This window comes from Sprattus sprattus (assembly GCF_963457725.1).
Source record: "Sprattus sprattus genome assembly, chromosome: 2".
NCBI lineage: Eukaryota > Metazoa > Chordata > Actinopteri > Clupeiformes > Clupeidae > Sprattus > Sprattus sprattus.
This window is the reverse complement of record NC_137921.1, coordinates 50966438-50990898: the sequence shown is the minus strand read 5'-3', so window position 1 is coordinate 50990898 and position 24461 is coordinate 50966438. Positions and strand designations below refer to the sequence as shown.

The 24461-nt window shown below is 45.1% G+C and overlaps 1 protein-coding gene across 4 annotated transcripts; it reads right to left on the bottom strand.

Moving 5' to 3' along the window:
• Nucleotides 1–6742: 6742 nt before the first annotated feature.
• On the bottom strand, nucleotides 6743–24252 carry oma1 (OMA1 zinc metallopeptidase). Of its 4 annotated transcripts, XM_080831824.1 has the most exons (9): nucleotides 23330–24252; nucleotides 22602–22830; nucleotides 22144–22317; nucleotides 21776–21883; nucleotides 16176–16304; nucleotides 14847–14921; nucleotides 12927–13076; nucleotides 9450–9506; nucleotides 8026–9318 (listed from the first exon to the last, which is right to left on the bottom strand). In XM_080831824.1, exons 1-9 carry the CDS (start codon nucleotides 23752–23754, stop codon nucleotides 9106–9108), a joined length of 1560 nt encoding a protein of 519 aa, XP_080687950.1. In that variant the 5' UTR covers nucleotides 23755–24252; the 3' UTR covers nucleotides 8026–9105. The 4 variants fall into 4 exon arrangements, with proteins under 4 accessions (XP_080687949.1, XP_080687951.1, XP_080687950.1 ...); XM_080831823.1 differs by lacking the exon at nucleotides 9450–9506 and having other exon boundaries at nucleotides 6743–8160; XM_080831826.1 differs by having other exon boundaries at nucleotides 9257–9506.
• Between the last annotated feature and the right edge of the window lie 209 nt (nucleotides 24253–24461).

The following is a 24461-nucleotide window of genomic DNA, read 5'->3' as shown; positions in this document are numbered from 1 at the left end:
TTGTCAATGGATCTGAGAAGTAACCAATCGCACATTTACTTGTCATGCTTAGCTGTAGAGCCTGAATACAGACGACACAGACAACTTCAAGTGTCTTCAAATTGATTACACAAGCGATCAATGGTGGTCTCCGAGATCCCAGTTTCACTATCGGGGAGGGCCTTCGAATATCAATCCTGTCGTCTGCAGAGCCGAAGATCCTTGCAGAGTATTTCACTATCGGGCTGTATTCCTTGCATCTCTCAGGCCATCAGCCAACTCATTTCCTAGCTGAATTTATATTGCAGTCCCTACTCTACCAGTGTCTGTACCCCACTGAATGATCTGCGTCTAATCTTCCACAGTGCTGTCTGTGTATCATTTTTAAGTTTGTTCCATTCCCTTCGCAGAAGAGCACCGCAGCATCTGTCAGCAATGTTAGTCAGCGCTGTGCCTATTCCGTACCCCTCTCCCTCTCTCTCTCTTTCTCTTCTGCACTTAAACTAACTCCAGGTAACATTTAATGGGTTGGCAGTGTGTGTACTACACCTATGCTGTACATCTATGCTGCATAGTATATAGAGTGCACCGCCGCCTCCAGTCTGAGATGTTTTTAGCCTGCCGTGTTTATCTGTACAGTAGCATGTTTAGGTAGGGCCCATGATGGGCTTGTGTAGAGAATGTTGCAAAGTGAAATCTGCAGGGTGTGTGTGAGGCAGGTTTGTGGAGGGCAGGTGTGTGTTTCTAGTGTGTCCTGCATGTCTCCGTTACAGTATAGTCAGTATATAGGTTAAACCTCCCATGCGTTCAGTGTTCACAGCGTCTGTCTGTGTTAGCTCTGCAGTGTTAAGCGTTTTAAATCTGTGGCGTGGCCCTACTGTGTCTCTGTGTAATTTAGTGTGGTGTGGTGTGGTGTGGTGTGGTGTGGTGTGGTGGTATGGTCTGCATCCAGTTGGCCCAGTTCTCTTAGCAAAGCGGGGTAATTAGAGGCAGGAGGATTTCAGAGGCTCTTCAGCAGCAGGAGGTCAGCCAGTGCCTCATCCTGCCCATTAATGAGGGCTGCTTAATACCCAAATTAAAAATGAAATAAATGTCAAGACGTAGTTTCCTGCTCCTGCCTCCTGCCTCCTCAGGCCGAAGGCATTGCATTAATCAGCCACGAGTTGTAGATTAAATTTCCTCCGAATGGAACTGCGGACTAAATTATTGTGAGTTGACGCAAGCTGAATTTGTAATCAAGCAGATGAAATGTATCGCTGCATGGTGGCATCTTTAATGCAAAGGATGTTTTGGCTCGGTGTTTTGTGAGCGTCAGACCAGCTTTTTTTTTGTTTTTTTTGCTGCTGCATGCAACATCAAATTGCAGTGTCAACACCACAATGCACGACACTAAACACGAGCAAAAGTTGTCAAAAGGTTAATGTGAAATTATTCAAATGTATTCCCCAGCGTTAATCCTTAAGCCATTCCACCGACAATGTTAACAACAAACCAGTGTGTATTCACAGGGCCCAGACCACAGCAATACATCACCTAGCTTCTTCCTCTTCACATCCAACCCTGACTCAAGAAAAAGAAAAGAAAGAAAGAGAGGGGAAGAAAATAAGTTTACTGAATAAAGCTCAGGCAGTTATTATTGAGCTCGGAGCCTGAACATGACTGATGATTATTATTCGATGCACAGTAGCCAACAGAGCCATGATGAAGTGACTGAGCGTAAAATCCATACGTGGGGCCTGACTCAGACTGCCAAAGCTACAGACACACACACAGAAATAACACAGATTTGAGAAAGTGGGGTAGCAGAAGGGGACGCACACACACACACACACACACACACACACACACACACACACACACTCTCACACGTACACACACACACACACACACACACACACACACACACACACACACACGCAAGACTGTGTTTAGATAATGCTACGGGCTGGTACTGCATGCTGGCACAAGTCCAAGCACACCCACTGTTTCTTCAAATTATCAGCATCAATTTCCCTCCAGTTTGAAACTGTGATAAGTAGATAAGCGCCCTGTTTATGAGGACCACAGAGGGGAGCGTCTTGTTTGTTTATTCAGTTTTAATTTTCTCCCACCCCAGAGCCTATTACAGGCCGCCTGCAAATCTAACTCCCGATGGCAGAAAGAAGATTGATATCGCCGACACGATGCCAGCCAGCAACTGTTCTCGACTCCCGAGTAAATGAAGTGATGTGTATTCTGCACCAAGTTCTCTCTTTTTTTTTTAATCAGGAAGAAGCTCACATTACTATGTCTACGAAGGAGACAGACTATTCTTATTGCCACCTCAGAGGAAATGTGTTTTGCTTTTTTTCAACTTGGAGCAGTAGACCAGTGTGCCTTTTTTCCAATTTCAGACATCATCTCAGTGAACACAGCAAAACAGAATCACAAGTAAACCCCGGTCACTGACCAAGGACTCCTTTTCACAAAATGGAGCCACCAAAGCTTAACCAACAGCAAGAAACCATCGGGAGAATGGAAGGCTAGAGATTAGAGCCACAGATCTTTTGTGGATAGGCTGGTGTTGGAGTAAATAAAGAAGAGCTAGAGAGCGGCAGTGGAAGGAGAAAATGGAAACTCCGGGAGCTTGTGTTTCGAGTCGGAACAGTGAAGTGAAACGGAGTTGCCTGAAGTGAGTTGATGTGTTCTGGAGAGCAGGAGGAGGGCATTGGAGGCTTGACCGGAGAGCCGGGTGTAAACATGGTTGAGTGGCCGTGTTTGGAAGTGATGGACGGCAGGTCTGAGTGGTTGTACCACGCTCGCCATGCCTCTGGCCAGTCGGCCCTGGACTGTTCCGGAGAGTTCCATGCTGTGCTTCGCTGGCCAAGTGTGATGGGATAAAAACAATAGATTCAAAATAAAAACAGGTGCCTCTCTAGTGTTGTTTTGTCTTCAAGCTTCACAATACAAAATCCTTCACCGCCTCAGTGCGCACAAACGCACACACACACACACACTTTCACTCCCTCTTTTCATTGAAATGTTGTAAAGCAACATTTTCCCCCCTTTCTCTCATTTCACAGTTTAATCCCCATGTCACATTTATACAATTCAAATTCTCACCAACATACTTCAGAGAGAGCATTTCAAATGATGTCATTAACTGAAAGTGCCGCCAAAGAGTAGTTGAATTGGATGGTCAGTTATTGGCAACGCACACCCTCAGTTAAAGAGCACAACGAAATATGGTAGGACACACTGCCAAAGCTTAAACTGTATCCACATCATTAAGCTGGCAAATAATGTATTCTCCCAGTAATCATTTGCCAGAATAAATACTTCCAACTCTTATCTGTGGTTGAATACCCAGATATTTCAATTTGAAACTCCATGACCATTTACAGAAGATAAGAAGTCAAGGCATTTTGAAAGAACCATGAACCATGTAGCCATGCATGTTAGATATCTGTGTTAACCCATTTATCAGCGAGAGAGATTCTACTCTTGACAACAAAGTAGCAGGAGAAAAAATCTGATTAAATAATGAAACAGATAACACGAAGCATGGAGAAGCTCTCTTGAGAATCAGCAAGAATAAGTAGAAGAAGACAATACATAAGAAAGTCCCATCCATGCCAGTTATTCCAGTCCCCTTACAGTAACATACATCTTTGAACTGGTTGCAATAAAATACACCCAGCATGCACCTTCTGGGGCACAGCCTCTGAAGAAAACCTGCACATCATGAATTTCACTCCACTAAATTCATTGATTTTTCCGACGTGTAAATAAATTATCTGCTGAAAGGGTCAAAATATCAGACTGAGAACAGCACAGGATGACTCATCTGGTTTCCCAAAACCGTTTTTTTTTTTTTTGTATCCCTCCTTCTGATGAAATTGTGTTCAAATCTTGTATTAGGAGTCCACCTTTTCCCACAAGGTAGCAGAACATAATTATGTTTGAAAGGATAACCACAGCGCATGGCTATGCCGTGTGCATTGATTTCAAAGCACAAGATAATTTGCAAGAACATTGCCTTAAGCTGCAAAAAAAAAAAAGAGATGAAAAAAAAACAAGAAAATTCTCTCTTTTCCACCTTTAGAGCCAGCTTTCTAGGGAGAGATGAGTCTATTTATATGGCTCTAACTGGGTCAAACTTCTGCCCTCCAGGCCACAGCCAGGCTTTTTAATTACCTAGGTAACACAGGAAGAGGCAAACCGCAGAGTAACAACAGAGAAGGACTCATCACCTGCAGAACAAGTGAGGGAATGGAGTGAGAGAAAAACGGAGAAAGAGAATTAGGAAAAGACATAGACAGACAGACAGAGATAAAAGGAGGAACACAGTGAGGGTTATGAAAGATTAGGGGGGAGAGACTGAAGAAGGGAGAGAGAGAGAGGGAGAGAGAGAGAGCGAGAGATAAACACCCTCAGATGAAAAGCCTCCCCCACCTCCTTTGGGTGGGATAACAGGATCTGTGAAATACACAGAAATGCTACATCAGCCTCCATTTTTCTCAGCAAGGGACAGAAGGGGGAAGCCGCCACCAAATAACACATAAATCCAGATAATCACCTCAGAATGGACAAAACACTGGGCAAAGGGGAACACCGCTTTATACAACCACAAGTCAAGTCTGATCACAACTATAAGGGCCCAACACGGAACAAGTGGACTTATTTATTTATATGTATTCATATTATGTAAAAGGATAACAGTAATACTGAAAATAGAGTTCAAAATGATAAAAACCCTGCAACTATCAAAGTTTTTAATGCCTGTCAGTACCAAACTTGTAATGGGTAAATGACCTTCCTGATTACCTGTAAAGAGTTCCATTATACTGTTGGTCTGCACAGCCATGGCAGATAACAAGAAATGTTATCACAGAGGCATATTAACAGAAGAGTAATGGTTCTATTCAGAATAATGGAAAAGGAAAAAACATCAAAAGCACCACTTCTCCTGTTTGCTGCTACTTTCATGGAATCCCAGGTGGGGCATCTGTTGTGTGGGTGCAACTCAAATATGCTCACCTGGAGGGGGATCAGGGGTCAAAAGCAATTGCATTGTGGGTAAACAGCTCCACCCACGCACTGGCCCAAAACTCAATCCCATCAGCCCACATGCATCGCTGCTGTGCTTTTTGTTGTGCAAATTACACTGAGCACTACATTTTCAGCACCCATTGAAATTCACAGGAACATTTACAGACACACACACACACACACACACACACACCGCTTCATCCCTGAGCTCTACTCCTACCTGGCAGCTCTCAGCGTGTCTCCTTCCATCGGCGCCGTGGAAACCGCCAGTGGGCGGGAGCGAACACAAACACCGCCGTCTGCTTGAAAAAAAAATCCTCGCGGCCTGAGCATCAGAGGCCCTCCATGGCGGAGGATCCATCTCCCCTCTTCCTCCTGCTCGGCGGTCCCGCGCCTCTCCCTAATTACACGCAATTACACCCAGGCTGTGGGGGCCAGTGCGCGGGCAGGACAATGGTTTAGTCACATTTAACCTCCGCTGAGCTGAACGTGCTCGCGCTCCTGCTCCCCCCCCCCATACACACTCAAATTTGATTGCTTTTGAAAAGTGCCGAAGCATAAGATAGCAACAACTTCAACTGGATGGGGGGTCAGACAAAAAAAATGGCGACCACACATCAGTGATGAGTCAGGCCTAACTTCATGTTTGAACACTCCAATGACAGATATTAGTTCCTAGCCCATGAGTCCCAGGGTAGAGGGCCTGATCTGGGATCAGCTCTGTCCATTGACTGTGTAGAATATGCTTCATGTCGACGCAAGTAGCCTGATCCCTGTACGGCGCTCTTACTTTCTTTCCTCCGCTTTGTGCGAGCGGTTCTGATGTTGTCTCTACATGGCAGCTGTTCTAGTCGGCTTATTTCAAAGCCCATTTCAAACCCCATGTGTCCGACACTCTAATGCTTCCCCCACGCTGGGGAATACCTTCAGACAGTTTCACTGTCTGATTTCATTAGAAACTATGGGGGGAAATAAGCTTTTCATATCCAATCATTTTCCCCCATTGAGCACCTAGAGACAACGGACACGTGCTCCTCTTTTCCACGACAGGAGGACGGTGAGGCGTCTCTTCCGTCCACTCCCTCGTTCTTCTTCTAACCCACACGTTTTTCAGGTTTTTTTTAATTGGCCAGGAGAGTGAAGCTGGGGAGGGTGAGCAGCTTGGTGTTTCTGGTGCAATCTCACATCTGGTAATGAGTTTCTTCTGCTCAACGTCCCAACGGACGGCTCAGGGTAGGGAGAAGTGTGGCTACTGTAATACTGTGGAGGGAGACAGAGAAGACAGAGAGAGAGAGAGAGAGAGAGAGAGAGGAAAGAAAGAGAGAGGAAATAAGGGTGAAAGAGGAAGGAAACAAAGAAGAGGAGAGGAAAGGAGGAAGGGCCAGAAAGCCAGGCAGGCAAGGAGAATGATAGAGAGAGATGGAGAAAGAGAGAGGCTCACATGATCACAGAAAGACTGCAGCTCTGACCCCACTCAGGTCATACTCCCACTCCACACACAAACAGCAGCAGCAGCCCCACTGCACATTACCAGGCGAAATACAGTTTCTCACACACACACACGCACACGCACACGCACACACACACACACACACACACACACACACACACACACACACACACACACACACACACACACACACACACACGCTGCATTGAAGCTACCATGTTTCTTACAAACACACACACTGCTCAGAGGTTTCTTAAGGTAAAATATTTATTTATGTCCCTGATGTTCGATTACATTACACTTTTGAAAGACAGTAAAATATTGCTATTTGGTTCATAGAAAATACTTTACAGTTTACTATACATTTTCTTATTCATAGTAAAACAAACTTTAACCATTAATGAAAATATGATGAAGCGTTTTCAGGTTAAGTCCCCTTAAAAGAATTAAAATCAGTAGTAAAAATAATTGTGCGTCCCTTTCAAAATCAAAAGTGTAAAAGTTTACATTCACAAAACCCATAGTGTGAGAAGGAGTAAGCAAACCCTGACCTAGATACTCTTCTCCTCGCACTCATCTCTTTACTCAACTCCAGACTACCGTAGCGTCTGTAAAAAAAAAAGCCTCGAAATGCCAAACTTTAGTGCTCAAGTTCATCGCTTCCTCGAGGCTGAAGCGAGCCGAGCTGGGTTCGGAGAGAGCGGCACTTGCTTGCGTTAGCGCACCGGAACCTATAGCGCACATTAAAGTGAGCGCCAGGGCCCTTTGATGAATAATGCACATCATAATGCTACTCCCTGTATGGGGCCATTATGCTAATCAGACGATTACAGCTAATCGCATCCACATTTAGAGTGGTTTCATTATTAACGTGATAATATTGCGGTGCGAAATGCAGCCGACGTTACAAGCGCATCCTGAATCATTTTACACTCTAATGAAATAGGCTTACACTTATGCCTCATCCATCTGACACAAACGCCACACAGACATACACACACAGACACACAATAACAGCTGGCTACATCAGTACCGGCACACTAGCACTGACATGAAAGACTGCCACATCACACATTATGCTAGTATATTGCTGTCTTAGAGGCTCCAGTCCCAGTGAGCAAACCTGCTTATGCATATGAGGCTGAAGGCCAGACCCAGTTTAAAAGTCTTCTTGCAGAATACATGCAGAATCCAGAGCTCTACTTTAGCTCTAGGCTAACTTGAGGATACAATGACACACTCTAAATGCACCTAAACACAATCTCCCATCAAGTGAAAGGCGTATTTGATAGGTCACTGGAGTGACAGAAGGGGGAAGCAGGATGGTTAAGATAGATACACTTGTACTGAGGACCATTGGTGGGTGTTACTATAGATCGTACGGTCAAGTCAAAGCGCCCCGCCTCTCCTGAGCCTCACTTGCTTGCGAGGGCCTGAGGGGTAGGGGTCAGCACTCCACCCAGCTGGGCAGGAGGCCTCGGAGCCGTGGAGAAGGGGGCCTGAGGAAGAGGCAGGAAGACACCACCACCTAGGCCACTGGCATCAGCTCCAGATGCTTTCCCATCCTTCACTTTGGCCTCATCGGCACTCTCTCTCTCCTTCACACTGTCGAGCAGTAGGCGTACACTCTTGGAGAAGACGGCTCGTGGGTCAGTGGCGGGTAGCGCCGGGCAGTCACAACTGGACCTCAGCTCCAGAGCCTGTGGGGGAGAGGGGAGCACACAGATAACCTTTCACCTCTGACCTGAAGCAGACACATTTATATGTGATCAATTACCCAAAAAGTATATTCACATCAATTTGAGAAGTGAAAGCTTTCATCCAAAGCAAGCCATGTAATTTTGCACAGGCACATTATGACACATTTGATCTCCCACTCTCCTTAAAATGGCATACTGCACAATGTATTTCTTTCCCATGGCAAAATTTCCCATTACATTTGCCCAGGTTGAAAGTGCTGTTGCTCCTTGTAAATTGTGCGCCATGGTAATACATAATGTACATTAAAGTTGCTTTCACCCTTCAATTATAACATTATAGCACGCCAGCCTTGAAGCGCATCTTATCAGCTTGTCTAATGTGTAGCCAAAGGCAGGCTTGCACGTGTGCAGAAGGCAAATGGTATTCTGCTCAGGTAAAGGCAAACGCTTTATCAGCCTGTGTGCTGCCTGGAGGATGAACCCAGTCCTTGGTATTACCAGCATCATGCTTTTCCCAGCTATACTGCATGGAAGTCCTTGAAACGCCCCCTACAGTATGCTGGAATGCACTCTGAAAATGACCAAATGGACACCCGGATATCCAAAGTCTGGCCAGGGGAACAAATGGCAGTTTGACGCAGCACTATGCAACAATTCAACACTTTTTCAAGGTATGGTTTTATAGGCAACTAGTTTTGGTACCATTCTCAAATTCATTTTGATAGCATATGGTCATGTGAAGGACAGATAAACACCTGTGGCTTTCCCACTAGCCATCCAGGATATACACTATGCAGTTCTGTGTTCCGGGCTGGAAAAAATGAAAAAAAGCTTACACAGCATGACATTGTCAGCTATACAGCCAAAATACATCAGTTAGTGTGTTGGAAGCTTTCTATCAGTGCCAACTGGGCTGTTGGTGGTGTTTGCATACCTTTTAGGTAGTTAGCTAGCTAGTTTTGGAACAGAACTACTTATTGCTGCTTTAACAGAAGACTTCTCTCTGATCTCACAACAGAGTACCGTGCATTGTAGGCACTGTATACTGAAGTAGCAACTCCCACAGGCTCTCAGACTGGGAAGGAGAAGACGGTTCCAACATTGTGTATGCATCTCCCGCCAACTTAGTCCCAGAGTGATCTTAAGATGACTGTAAATCTGTAAATGCATATGAAAGCAACAGATTCATGTTCAGTCCTGAATCAATTCTATAAAAGAAGAAGCATTCTGACCCATGTGACCCATTAGTGTGCACTGCCAAGCTGTGTGATTGAGCAATTACTCCTTACGTTCTTAAGCTTCCTTTTCTTCTTTATTCCACCTGTTTTCTGGTGCCGTTTCTGCTTCTGTATGCACACATGTGATTGTCAGTGGTTCAGGGTTATGTACAGGGTTTTGTTGTGTAGTTATCTCCTTTAAACATAGTCTGAAGCTCACGTTTATATGGTAGCATTTTTATGTACCTAAAACAGATAGCCTTCTTGCTAACATGCCCACCTCCCATTCCCAAGGTTGAGAGTTCGAGTCCAGTGCAGGACCATGCTTCTCTACTCAAGATGGGTGCCCGGGTGAGGTTTAAGGGGGAGTGGTAACAGAAGACAGTGGGTACAGTGCTGTGGAGTAAGTAAACCACTCTCTCCTACACCTTACATGACATGTTGTCAACAGATACTAGCACCTGGGCATGAAGTTTACGTGTGGAGCCCTGGCCCCCGCAGAGGAAGTGCTGAAGTGATGTTGAGTGACTGTATCAGCATGGTAATGTAGTAATAACAATAGAGATATCTCTATTCATCCATATATGTGTGTTCTTTCATAGTTTTTCAACACAAGGCTTCAATTCCCCTGGCTAATATGTGCGGTTACAGTTAGCGGACTGCTACTGAGCCATCACACTTAGCATTTTCCTGCACAAATGCATCTCTACTTAAAGCTACTCTCATTCAACTATTATTAAAACAACCACCCTGAGGGATGCAGAGCAGGAGGAGCCTTCAGCTATTCCACTTAAACACGGCCACACTGAAACACACATCCACGCAGAGACAGAATCACACACACACATTGTGACACACAAACTTATACACACAGACATACATGTATATATACACAAATGCGGAGATAGACTGGCACACACACACACACACACACACACACAAACACACAGACACACACACATTTTCTATATGCATCATAACCACCATTCTCCATACAGAGAAACAAACACACTTTTTTCTTTTTAAACTCTGATTATAACTTTTCTGGCTTTAGCGGCAGCCACTCCTCCCTCCTCCCTCTCTCCCTGCCAGCTCACACACATCAACTCCACTTCAGCACACCGCAGGCCTCCACTCACTACAGCCACTCTCAAGCCGGGCCCTTTCCTTGGTCTTTCCACACTTTAACTCCATTTGCACATTGATACGTGCGAGGTTTCCGGAGAGATCCGTCCAGCTGATGCAAAGGCCTGAAACCTTGCATTCCTGCGTGCAGAAGCCGACAAGGATGGTTTGAGTCAAGGTCAAAGAAGCCCCCTCTGGGAGACAGGGGGGAAAGTATCTTCCTGTCTGATTTTGTATTGCTGGATTTTTACCAGGAGGTGTGTGTGTGTGTGTGTGTGTGTGTGTGTGTGTGTGCGTGTGTGATGGCTGAGCAGTAGCCATGTTGTTAATTGGCACGACTAAACAGAGGCATGCCCTGGGTTAAAGAGGCTTTCAGAAATTAGACAGTCAAAGTGTCTCACAGTGGAATCAGAAAAGTTGTCCTAAGGGTGTATGCTGACAACTGACAACAAGCACATACATAAACACATGAGCACATGCCCACACACACACCAGGCTCAGTCACACAGTTGATGAACAATTAGTTCCTTCACCATCTGTTCCCTCTGCGTTTGATGCACCTAACTGCCAGTAAGGACGCAGGATCCCCCTCTGCAGCTTAAAGTTCATGCTCAAGGTTAAGTGAGCCCCTGTGTGTGACAAACCTACACACACAGACAGACAGAGAGAGAGAGAGAGAGAGAGAGAGAGAGAAAGAAAGAAAGAAAGAAAGAGAGAGAGAGATGACAGCTATTTTGGAGGGTGGCCATGTTCTCCTGCCCTTCAGTCTTGATGTTAGCTAAGGTTTTAGTGATTTGTTTGTTGTGAGACAAAAAGCTACCTTTAAATAAATATTGTATGCTGCAGTAAAAGGCAAAGGCAATACGCTGAAGGCATCTGAAGAAAGTACACCATAAGAAAAGAGCGTAAAAGCAGAGGGAGCCTGTGGGCTCGTACGTGCAATCACAGTAAAAGCTTTACGCAGAGAGCCAAAACGAGGCAAGAGAAGGAGGTGGAGGGGGGGGGAGGGAGGGAAGGAGAGGAGGAGGGAACAAAATAAAAGAATATTGAGCCATGGAGATCAATCACCCAAGCACCAAAAACGGAGAAACTTTTTTAACAGTACAGACAGATCTGAGAAGCTGAAAGAGCAAACGTTTAGCCTAATTAGCGCTAGCCGGGAGATGATTCCATCTGAGGAAATGTCTGCTTCAACAAGAGTCTGTGCGTACAGTCTGGATGATGCAATCACACCGATGAGCACGTTAAGCAGGAAAAAAAATATCACATTTGAGGAGCGCTTAGTGCAGTCTGCCGATAAAAACACCATTAGGCAGTCTGGTATGGTCTGGTCTGGTAGCCTGTGCTGGAGGCTACTGAGCACGCTCCGTAGAGAGGGGTGTTGGAGGTGGTGGGGAAGGGGTGTCTCAGGCATACCGAAGCCAATGGGGGCCAACGTGTTCACACTCACCCCTCTGAACACCCTCACGTCTCTCTCCGGCGTCAAGTGCGGTGCACGCTTAATGGCTTAATCCATCATCAGTGCCGGCCGACGCCAAATTATTGAGGAGATGCTGCTGTTTATAACGAGTGGTGTTTCCACCGCTGGTCTTTCAGAGCCGAACGACTGGAAGAGCAGTCTGTGGCTTCATCCTCTCCCTCCCTGAAGACCATCCCTACCTTAAAGCCTCCAGCATCTCCTTAGATGTGTTACTGACTCCAGAGGTGCCTCTTTGTACTCTGACAATTTACCTGCAAGGAATGTGTGTATGTGTGTGTGTGTGTGTGTGTGTGTGTGTGTGTGTGTGTATTTGTTTGTATGTTAGTATTATTAGTATTATGTGCACTTTTCTGTGTGTAAGTGTGTGTGTGTGTGAGCACACACCATACTACCCTCACAGCCACAGGTCTCCATTAGCAGTAAAACCTGGCAGTCTCCTGGCGTCTCGTTAAGCTAAGCCTTCCTCTGCATTGCTAATCTAACAGCTGCTCTTTAAAACGCTGCCGTCTCTCATCCTCTCCCTACCACTCTTCACTTTCCCCCTCAGTCGAAACAGAATCCAATGGATAGCTCAACTACCTCACTGAGTCGAGCTACTAACATCTAGACAAGCATCCTCTCCTGACTCAAGAATGAGCGTTTGGGTGTGTGTGTGTGTGTGTGTGTGTGTGTGTGTGTGTGTGTGTGTGTGTGTGTGTGCGTGTGCGTGTGTGAGTGCGTGTGTGCGTGTGTGAGTGTGTGAGTGTGTGTGTTTGTGTGTTTGTGTGTGTGTGTGTGCGCAAGGGGGTTCAGGTGGCTGGTTGTTCAGCTAAAGATTTGACTTGGTTGCTGTTCCAGGGGGTGTGGGGTTAATGGACTGCAGCAGGCCTATGGGGAATAAGGAGGAGGAGGAGGGAGGAGGTGTGTGTGTGTGTGTGTGTGTGTGTGTGTGTGTGTGTGTGTACCTGAGGGATGAGGCGGTCCAGCTGGTTGACCCGGTTCCGGTGGGACGGGTGGGTGGAGAGCCACTCGGGCACGGTGGGCTCGCCCCGCAGCTGATCCGAGATCTCCATCTGCTGCCAGAACACGGGCCCGGCCCGCACGTCCGCACACGCCTACGGGAGAGAGGGAGAGAGAGAGAGAGAGACAGAAATATGAAGGGATGGAATAATTGGGAGCATAAAAGAGGAGTGAAGGGAAACATTGAGGGAGAGAGATGTGCAGACAGAGAGGGAGGCAGAGGGGGGAAGAATAGACAGATAGGCATATTGAAAGAAAATAGCCAATGGGAGAGTAATTTGGGATGCATGATAACGGATTTTTGGAAGTATCTGAAATGCAGACACTGATATATACTGTTTTTGTTTCAATAGAAGAGAACACCAAATCTCTCCTGCACCACAATGAACCCATTTCTCTTGTTGTGATGGACTACTCGTTGCGGAAACAGATATAAAACATTTCCTTTGATTCTACCATCCATGTATGCTTTAATAAAGTGGACATTCACCCATGAAAATGTAGGAAATCATTTCAACCTGGGTAAGATGTCAAATATGCCACATTTATTTTTAAAATAACATTTTCAAATAAAAATGTAATTCTCATCCTGCTTGAACAGGTTTTTGTGTTGTTTCCCAAAGACAAATCTGCCGATGCTAATAATTAACTCATCATTTCCCAAGCCGATACTGATGTCATCCCCAATAGGAATATATTCACCTGAGCGGACATCCTGATATGGATAAGGCATTTATGCTGTCATATTTCCCATGGTCTCCTGGGGCTATTTGTGGGTCTCTTTGTGTGTAAACAGACATTAGGCTGAACAGAGTTACACAGTTCTGGTAAATACTTCCTTTTGTCACAGGTATGACTGCTATCCAGGAGCATAATCTACTGAACACCCCCAGGCAGCACACATCTCACACAGGAGAGGCTTGCTGCAGCACCAAATATTAGGCCAAAATTCTCCAATTAAATTGAGCTTAAACTGGGCTTTCTCCAAACCGGGTCACATTCCACTGTGCCACTTATGAGTGCTGCAGGTCTCCGGAACCGTTGTCTAGGTAACCGGCTCTGTGTCCTTCACTACGCTCCACATGTAATGTGGGCCTTTCCAAGCATGTGCAGGAGTGCTCTCTCTCTCTCTCTCTCTCAGTCTTACACACACACACACACACACACACACACACACACACACACACACACACACACACACACACAGACACACACACACACACACACACACACACACACACAGCTATGAGAGTGACTGAAAATGGCCATCTCTCTCTCCACCAGACACGTTTGAAAACACTGACCAGCTACGCCCCCCTGTCTTTGCATCACCTCACACCAAGCAGAGGAGGAACGCCGGGCAGGATGTCTGGAAGTGCTTGTCAACATTGCCACCTAGTGGCACTTCTGGAAAAATGATCATCGAAGTAAATGGAACACGGAACACTGGAAGAATGAGGCATTTGAGCAGTGTGTGTATGTCTAAGGCAAAGCTCCATGACCCGCTTTTGTGTATGAAATGCAAATAAACAAATAAACATATAAACAAAGCTTGTTTTGATCTTACACAGGGGTTCCCAATCTCACTCCTGTCCAACCCCCAAAGCCCCCCCACCCCCCGCCCGCCAGCCAAAGGCATTCACGCCAGTCATGCACGGAGTGATCACATAGAGGACCGTACCACTGTTGTGCTTTTCCCAAACAATAGCATGGACTAACAATGTTAGAGTGAGTCATCACTAAAAGGGAGCGCTGCCAGTTGAAATCGGCCCTGAGAGATGAAGAGAGTGCTGGGGCGGCTTTGAAGGCGCCGGAAACAGTTACTTGAGACATCACCGCGGCAACGGTGGCGGCAGCAGTGTTACCTTGGCAGCCAGCTGCAGTCCGACCTGGTCCGCCTCCGCCTCCAGCTTTCTGCTGTAGGGCCGATCAAACATGAACTGGAACAAAGAGGCAGAAGACATGCGAGCGCATGCACACACACACACACACACACACACACACACACACACACACACACACACACACACACACACACACACACACACACACACACACACACACACACACACACACACACACACACACATATTTGGGCGTCAGGACGACAAGGACTTAAGACATCACTGAGGAAGACAAGAGCCAAGAGAAGAGCAGTAGGATAAACAATGGAATAGACTTTTTAATGGAGTCCCGTTTCAAAAACTCACTTCCTGGGAACATGAAAAAACTGTTGTGTTGCCAAGGCATTTAACCATTCATTTAAAAACCTCTCTTCACTGAGATATTGCCTACGCTCCTAATTCGACTCTTGTGAAAGGAATAACTTCTGGCTTGAACAGCCTTATAAGAATGTTTTTTTTTGTTTGCTTTTTTTAACAGTGAGGGATTTCTTATTCGTAACGTTACTGTCAAAACGGTCCCTGCTGTGGAGAAATCGGAGAGTTTTGCAAGAGGAGGCTCAATAACTCAATTCTACTGAGTGAAATACTCAATAACAGATCAATATTAGAAAGTGTTGGTTGCTGCAGGTTTAACACAAAAAAACATTAATAAAACTCTGCCGTACTGTCTGAAGCACTCCACGGCTGCTTTGCACTGAACGCTAAACACAACCCACAACTGGATAAACACAACCCATGGCCAGACCTCCCACAATTCCTTTCTGAATGCAGGTGGAGAAAGTTCTAGAAGCGCAAACAGGGCTGAGGTTATGTGAGCAGTCTTTAAGCCTCTTCCATTAAAAAAGGAACAAGGCTGATAATGACTATCTACACATGCTTAGACAGCATTCCAGGAAGTGGAGCCATTTGCAGGGATCACATTAGAGGGTTGAAGGGTCACAACATCCCATTTCTGCTCCCCACTCCAGATTAACCTCACACAATAGGAGCGGCTGGTTTAAAGGCGGACCCTCACAGACCCATAACACTCTTGTAATTAGAAAAAGTGCATGGTCATCCTCTTTTTTTTTATTATAACCCTCCACTATTAGCTGCCAGGTCATTTCAGGAAAACGAAAGTGGACATGAGAGATGGTCATCTATTAAGGAGCATGCGATACCGAGCACTCTGGGTCACTCCTCTAAAAGGCAACATCCCCAGTGAAAGCAGACCGTTCAGCACTCACGGATATTCATGTGGCGTGGTGCCATTTCCCAGGGCTAGGCCCTGAGACTCTGAGTCAGGCTCACCTGCACCAGTTTGCCCTGGATCCAGTGGCCCAGCGCGGCCAGGCTGTCCCGCGGACACACGGCCCAGATGGCCGTCAGGAGGATCAGCGAGAGGAAGTCCACCACATGGGACATACTAGCCTGCTCCGCCTGGGAGAGAAAGAGAGAGAGAAAGAGAGAGAGAGAGAGAGAGAGAGAGAGAGAGAGAGAGAGATAGAGAGATAGAGAGAGAGATAGAGAGAGAGGAATGGATACATATAATCAGGGTTGGGAGAATTACTTAAAAAAATGTATGCCGATACAATTACTGATTTTCTTTCAGTAATTAAAATTTGTATTTAGTACCGGTAACCTTATCCAAGTATCACAATATTAAAGTTATGTAACTTGATTACTTTCCGTTACTTTTGGACTACCACAATGCCATATGTGCACATGAAGATAACAGAAAAGAGACATCAATAGCCTTATCCACTGTATATCGGTGGTTTTCTCCATTTTTATGTCTGTGATGGATATAAATGCTGAAAAACATTGGTCCAACCTTAAAGACAAAGACATGTACTGCTAGCGTGAGAAACTGTGCAACTCAATGGTCACATGCATTTCATGAAGTTGTTGTGCTATCCACAATCCCTCCTATAAGGGCATACACCAGCTTTTTCAGATAACATACTTTCTGCATTTGTGCAGTGGTAATGCTATATAAATAACATCTGGTGTGGGCGTCCTACTTATTACCGAGGAAATGAACTTGGTGTGCTACAAATATCAAAATGTACTATATTGTCATAGCTATGTCAGACAACAAACTGAACTCAATACTAAAAATGTAAAGCTCTTTATGTGCCACTGTATTGATTGGAATGTCAGGATATCCTTTTTGGGCCCAAATGCAGCATTTCACCATGATATTTTACTAGTGAATAACACATAATTTGCGACAACACAGAAGAAAGTATGAAACATTGAAAATAAAAAATAAACTTTTCTTACCCCATAGTTGAACACTCTCTCAGTGTCAACAGTTTATACAAACAAATACCTTGCATAGTTTTACACTTTTTGCCCAATCCCCTTTGCAATATAGCGCGGGCCTGCTGGGCGGAAATGTGAACTAATTCAGTTTGTTGCCCTGAAGGGAAATGGGCATGAGGGCCGTGTGGTTGTGGTTTGATGTGTGCATATGTGTCACGCCAGCGCTGAACTCTAATCACGCACACCTGTCACCTCTCTCCTTAAACCCTTCACTCCCCTCACTTCGTGTCTGCCCTTGCATCATCATAAGATGGCTTTCACTTAAGCGTATTCTGTAAGTCAACAACACTATGTAACCTTAAAAAAGAAAATTACGAAACCAAGTTTTTAGAATTAAACCTGCCCTCAACTGGGTGTTTTTTAAAGACAAATCTGCTTGTCATTATGACAATTCAGCCTACAGAGTACAGACGTACATTGAAAGTGCACAACACCACAGTTTACAAAGCATAGATAATACACAATAAAATCAGCACAGATTCAGAACATCCACAGTATTTTTAATGAATCAAGTGTCTTTCAACGTTCTGAACTGTCAAAGGGAAGCAGGGCCGGCGCTAGCATATTTGGCGCCCTAGGCAAGCTTCACTTTACCAGAATACAGTTACCCTTTTTTTGTATCCTAATTACATAAACCCCTTCCATGTATTCCGTTACTCCTCAAGCTTGCATATAATACAAATACATGTTGTATAAATTGCCCTGTTTTTCACGTGCTTTAGCAATGCAATACAGTGAAGAGAGACAGGGAGAGAGAGAGAGCAAGAGAGAGAATATGTGCATATAATACAAATACATGTTGTGTTAATGACCCTGTTTTTCACATGGTTTGTGTACAGTGTTATGGTCATATTGGTAAAGCTTCTTTGAATTTGAGAGGGGGAGGGGGAGTAAGGGACACGGAAGAAAAAAAGAAGGAGATCCAGAGAGAGAAAAAGGTAAGGGGGGGGGGATGGGTGTGAGGTAAGATATCTTAAAAGAGTATTGCTTTGGCCAGATGCAATCTCGTCTGTCCTACTAACCTCAGACTTGCTTCTCTACGTACGCCTTAAGGAATACGAGTTTTTAAATCCCAAAGGCTCGTCTTTGAAAAGTGCTTCATCAAAATGAAAATATTACATAAATCATTAGAGACCACTGTTGCTCCTAATTACCCGTGGTCATGTATGCTCCCCTGAACATCACAACAGGTCAGTTACAAAATCCAGCATCTGGGAAAGCCATGCACAAAACCAAAGTGCTCAATCACACTGAAATGCAAGTGTTCCGGCGTTAAATGTACCTCAGTTCACATCAAATACGAAACCCCAGCTGCATTAAAGCAGCTGTGTTTTAGACTGCTCCCTACACTTACACACACACACACACACACACACACACACACACACGCAAGGCAGATACAGACTGCTCCCTACACTGACACACACACATACACACACACACACACACACACACACACACACACACACACACAAGGCAGATACAGACTGCTCCCTACACTGACACACACACACACACAAGGCGAATACACACTGCTCCCTACACTGACACACACACACACACACACACACACACACACACACGGCAGATACAAACTGTTCCCTACACTGACACACACACACAATGCAGATACAGACTGTTCCCTACACTGACACACACACACACACACACACAAGGCAGATACAGACTGCTCCCTACACTGACACACACACACACACACACACACACACAAACAAGGCAGATACAGACTGCTCCCTACACTGACACACACACACACAATGCAGACACAGACTGTTCCCTACACTGACACACACACACACACACACACACACACACACACACACACGGCAGATCCAGACTGCTCCCTACACACACACACACAAGGCAGATACAGACTGCTCCCTACACTGACACACACACACACACACACACACACACACACACACACACACACACACACACGGCAGATCCAGACTGCTCCCTACACACACACACACAAGGCAGATACAGACTGCTCCCTACACTGACACACACACACACACACACACACACAAGGCAGATACAGACTGCTCCCTACACACACACACACACACACACACAAGGCAGATACAGACTGATCCCTACACTGACACACACACACACACACACACACACACACACACACACACACACACACACACACTGCAGCACACACACACACACACAAGGCAGATACAGACTGCTCCCTAGTGCCACACAGCCCAATCAGTTCAAATCTAATATAGTCACCCAATTGTTAAAATCTCATACACTGGGTTCTGAATTCTGATATTCTGTCAGGCTTGATTAAACTACAGATGAGTGTGGCAGCCCCCTCATGAAACTCTAAACCTACAACGTCCTTCATTTCGCATGCCTCAGTCAAAGCCACGCAGCACTTTGACACTATCTGACATTAATGTCTGTGCAGTCAATTTCTATACAAGTCTCTTGATGTCTGAAGTGTTGGCTCCTAATGACATCTACGTACTCATACATCAATAGCTCTGAATATGACAGGAGCGTATCTAACATATAGACCAGTCCTCTATAAGAGTGTGTGTGTGTGTGTGTGTGTGAGAGTTAGTTATTTTATACGTTATGTATTCACTGCACATAGCATTGATACCACCACAGTGCACTATGACACTTGAAAAGCTGGCATGTTGTCCATGTGAAGGCCTCACTCTGGATACTGACACTTACTGAACTGTACTGGAATGATCGGTCCACTAAATGGTCCAAAATGATTTGCACAAATCTACTGCCTTTAGCCTGGGTTGGTCACAGGAAAGCTCCTGGAAATACCTAAACTTAATGTCAAGGGGAATCACTTTGCTACTTCTGTCTCCATGCAGCCTGACTGAAGTCCTTATTTCTATTGACAGCAACCAGAGCAGCGTACTACCCTCCCAGAAGAAGGGGAACAGCAGGGGGTGGAGGGGGGGGAGGGGAAGATGAGCACACCTGCCATCAGGTGCACAGGATGAAACGAAAAACGACACGAGCAGTCCTGGAGCGGATGGGAGCTGCTGCCTCAGCCCAAACCCAACATCAGCGATCCCCCAACGATGACAACGGTGGGGCCCCTGGGTTGACACCCGATGGCACCCCGTGGATCGGAGCTGACTGATGCAATGAGTCTGCAATTAATGACACCCTCCTTAAAATTCACCAGCAGCACCCCCCCCCCCCCCCCCCCCCCTTTCCTCCACCCCTGCCTGAATGCTGGTGTCATCTTTATTTTAATTCAAACCAGACTCTGACATGAAAGCTGACGCCAGACATCAACAGAGATGAAACGGTTTAAAGGGCCGCTTAGGAGACGTGCTTTCACTCGCATGAATAGCCCATGCCAGGAAGACGGGGTGGCCGTCCTTCAGAAATTATTTGACATCTCAGTTCAGCAGAGGATTACCAGTTCCCACCACGTTTCAAGACTCCACATAAGAACAGAACAGACAAGACGGCCTTGGAGACAGAGACCTTATAGCACCCCTAAAGCAGATACCCCTGCCTCGTCGCTAAGGTGACTTACAAACAAGCCACCAACAGAATTGTGGGAAATGACTAACGGTCATTTTTTTCTGGTCTACTAGAAGAACATTCAAGCCATTTCTCTTTTATTGCGGTGATGGAGGACACAGAAATGTGCTCTCTTGTGACCACTCTGTGAGGCATTTTAAATGTAACGTGTAGACATTTCAATACTTTTCCGTCTGTGCAGGATAAACTCTAGCACATCCCTTGAAGGCCAAAAGGAGAATCATTAAGGCAAGGAGAATAACAAAGACAATGTGAATGTCTCCCAAGGAACCCTGGTCTCTCCACACATCCAGCAGTCACAAGCAATCAGCCAGGGTGAGCACTGACTCTCTTACCAATTTTGATATATTGAGATATATTGGGAATTTCTTTTTAATGTTATAAAAATGAAACTCAAAGTCCAAAACATTAAGCCATATAAATATAATGACTGTTAATAGGTTACATTTTCATTTAATATACACATTCTTTAAAGATTCAAAATGACAGGGTTCTCACTATGCAATAAATCATCAAGCCAAATTTTTGAATTGTCAAGAGACATGCCCGACTCCCCTTGAAAGTCATCCAGCAAACGCTGGCACAACACCAGACTCCAAGACTCCGTGTAGTCCAAGACTGGTTTCAACACAATTAGAACAACCAGCTGGCCCAAATACTATGCAATGACGTGCATATGAGTATATGACCATACTGTAACTGAAACCTATTATGTTTTATGTGACGTGTCACTATCAATTCACAGTAAAACATGTCTCTAATCCACTCCCAATAGAGAGAGGTAGCTCAGTTTCAATTTCAGCATCTCTCCTCAGAGCCCTAATAAAGGCTGAAATTAAAAAATGCTGGACATAATATTAAAGATCGCTGAAGTGGATTCAATTAGGTTTGGGCGCATTATGTCCTGGGCCAGTGGTTTCTAACATTTTCATCAGTTAGCTTTGAAAGACCAGATTAAATATAATATAGGTCTACATGACATAACATGCTTGAATTGTTCAGTATGTAGCTATACTCACAGAGTGTCCAATGAGGGCGTGGGCCATCTCATGTCCCAGAATAAAGGTCAGCTGATGAACGTCTGCTACAGCCTCCAGCATTCCCGTGAAGATGAACACCTTCCCATTCTGTTTTACACATATCACAGGACAGTAGTGTCTAAGAATTGTTGAGACATGTAATTTCATGTTTACTGAACTATTCTTAACTTCTGAATTTGACAACAATTTCCTCTCAACTCTGTCTGTTGCCTCAATTTCAACCAGGAACGAAACATATGATATATAAACGCACACAAATGTCAGCATACTTCTTACACATGGCTTATAGCATTCTCTTACCAGGAAGACAAGGTAAAGATCTGAATTGACAAGCCTGTAGGTCCTACCGGTAGCACAAAGGCATTGATGATGGGACTGTCCACCACATGGACGCTCCAGGGCACAGTGGAGATCTCAGCTATGTCCTGGTTCCTCTGGGCCAGGTGCTGTACCACCTGCTCCACCACCTGCTGCCTTGGGTCTTTTGGGGAAATAAAGGAGTCCTTAAACTCCTCCATGTACTGAGGGGGAGGAAGGTAGTGAAGCAGGCAGGGTGGGGGAAAGAGATAAAAGGTACAAGTGAGTTAAAGACCATTTTCACACTTGTTCGATTTTGGACTGTAATGACTCCACAGTCTAACGCTATGGAATACATTGATATACAGTAACATTATTAACTCATTTAGTGATTTCTTAGTTCATGACGAAATTAAAAGATCTACATCAGTGACAGACCTAACAATGAGATCTTTCATAGATATGTACAGTACACCTAGCTCTCCCCCTATATCTTAGACATTCTCACCCCCTCTGCGGTTATGTCGGCCAGCTCCAAGAAGTTCTCCCTGCTGAACACAAGCAGTCTGGTGCGACCAGTCACAGGCGACTCATCCAGGTGGGTAAGCAGGAAGACCGCCATGACAACCAACAGCCCAGACGCTCCACCTGCCAGGTGCCACCTCCGTCGCCACGCAGCCTCACGCAGAAGCAGTTGCTTGTTGGGAGGAAGTGCTATCCACCACTTCCTGATGCTCCTGAACGAGTAGCGAGACAGTTTGACCTGTGTGGAACTTGATCAAGCTTGAACTAGATTCTAAAGAAACACCATTCATGGTTCTTCACAATAAAGGATAACCCTTCTGTGAAGGCAAAGAGAGACAAAAACTCTCCAAACTAAGGCACTCCTCAGGTTAAAACTTAGTCAATAGTCTGCATGGATAAAGACTTGGACAATGGAGTGCCTTGGTTTGGAGAGGTGGTTCTCATTTTGTTCTCACTTTTTTGACACCAAACAGCAGCTGACTTTAATAACTTTTAAAAGAAATACCTTATAATATAAAGCATGTCTACAGCTATCTTTCCAAAGGATTGCCCTTGGCAGATCTACATACACTGCGAAACAGTGAGACCTTCATGAGTTAAATATTTTGTTTATATCTGTTGTTGTCAGAGTGAGTGTTGGTAAATTGGAAATACCACTAATGTCTATAACATACAAACAGGGGCAATATAACCCTTCACTCATAGTCTTACCTGCCTAGTATAATAGCCAGGAGCTTTTGAATTGGCTTTAAGATAAGCCACAGAAGCGGAGCAGGTAAAGCTTGCAGACGCCCAGAGGTATGGAAATGCTGTTTATGTAAAGTGACAGCTGAGAGGATGTTGACATTCCCTTTTAACTGATGGCTGCCCACGGTTTTGAGGTTTGTCCTTATATTCTGACACGTGTTGGGACGAGACAAGAACAGCGCTCTTGAAGGTTGACCGGTTTCGTTTATCCTCTCAAACCCCCGGATGCTTCGAGATGTGTAAACATTCTGTAAACAAGATGTTCTGCAATCCTGTTGATGACTTCTACCGACGCCATACCATCTAAGCAACCTTATATTCAGACTAAAACTTTGTCTGTTCGTTGGAATTGAACGCAAAAAATTGAGACGCACGCACATCAACTCCATTCTAGTTCTCCAGACGACTAAAATGTTAGGGGACGGTACCGACAAAGTAAGACTTTTGGCAAACACCCAACATAAGACGTATGGTCTGAGGACAAAAATCTATCTGATCAATTTACCTTGCTGAAAAACCGATTGAAGGCACATGCTAGTATTGCACAGCTTTGTGCACCCGTCGTTTTAACAAAACATATCGATAAAAAGAGGTGTTCATTTAAGCGTTATCCTGGGTAAGGCTATAGACAGTTCACGTGTCATGCTGTGCCCACTAGAGCTCCGTTCAGCATAGCAAGGCATGTCAGGACAGACACAGACGCAATCACATGCAACGTCTTTCAACACGTACGCTACGAAGCTAGCTAGGTGTCCGGTATCACATTAGAGCAGCAGAGGTAACCCGTTCTCGACATCTTTCAGTCGATAAATACTCCTTACTACGATTATAAAACGTGCACGGTCATTTCCATTGTGACCTTATCAAAACTTGTTCGGCAAACTGTCCAAGCTGCTCAAGTATGGATGTTGGTGCCTCCACAATAACATTCCCCTGCAATCCAGATCGGCAACATTTGTTCCGGACATTCTAAAGCTCCCTCTATGTATCGCCCTCTTCACTGACATTTTCATGAAAAAAATGTTAACGACTGTTCTTAACACGCCATCACAAGTGCTATTGAAGTTCAAACATCAAAAATATGATGGGCTTTTCC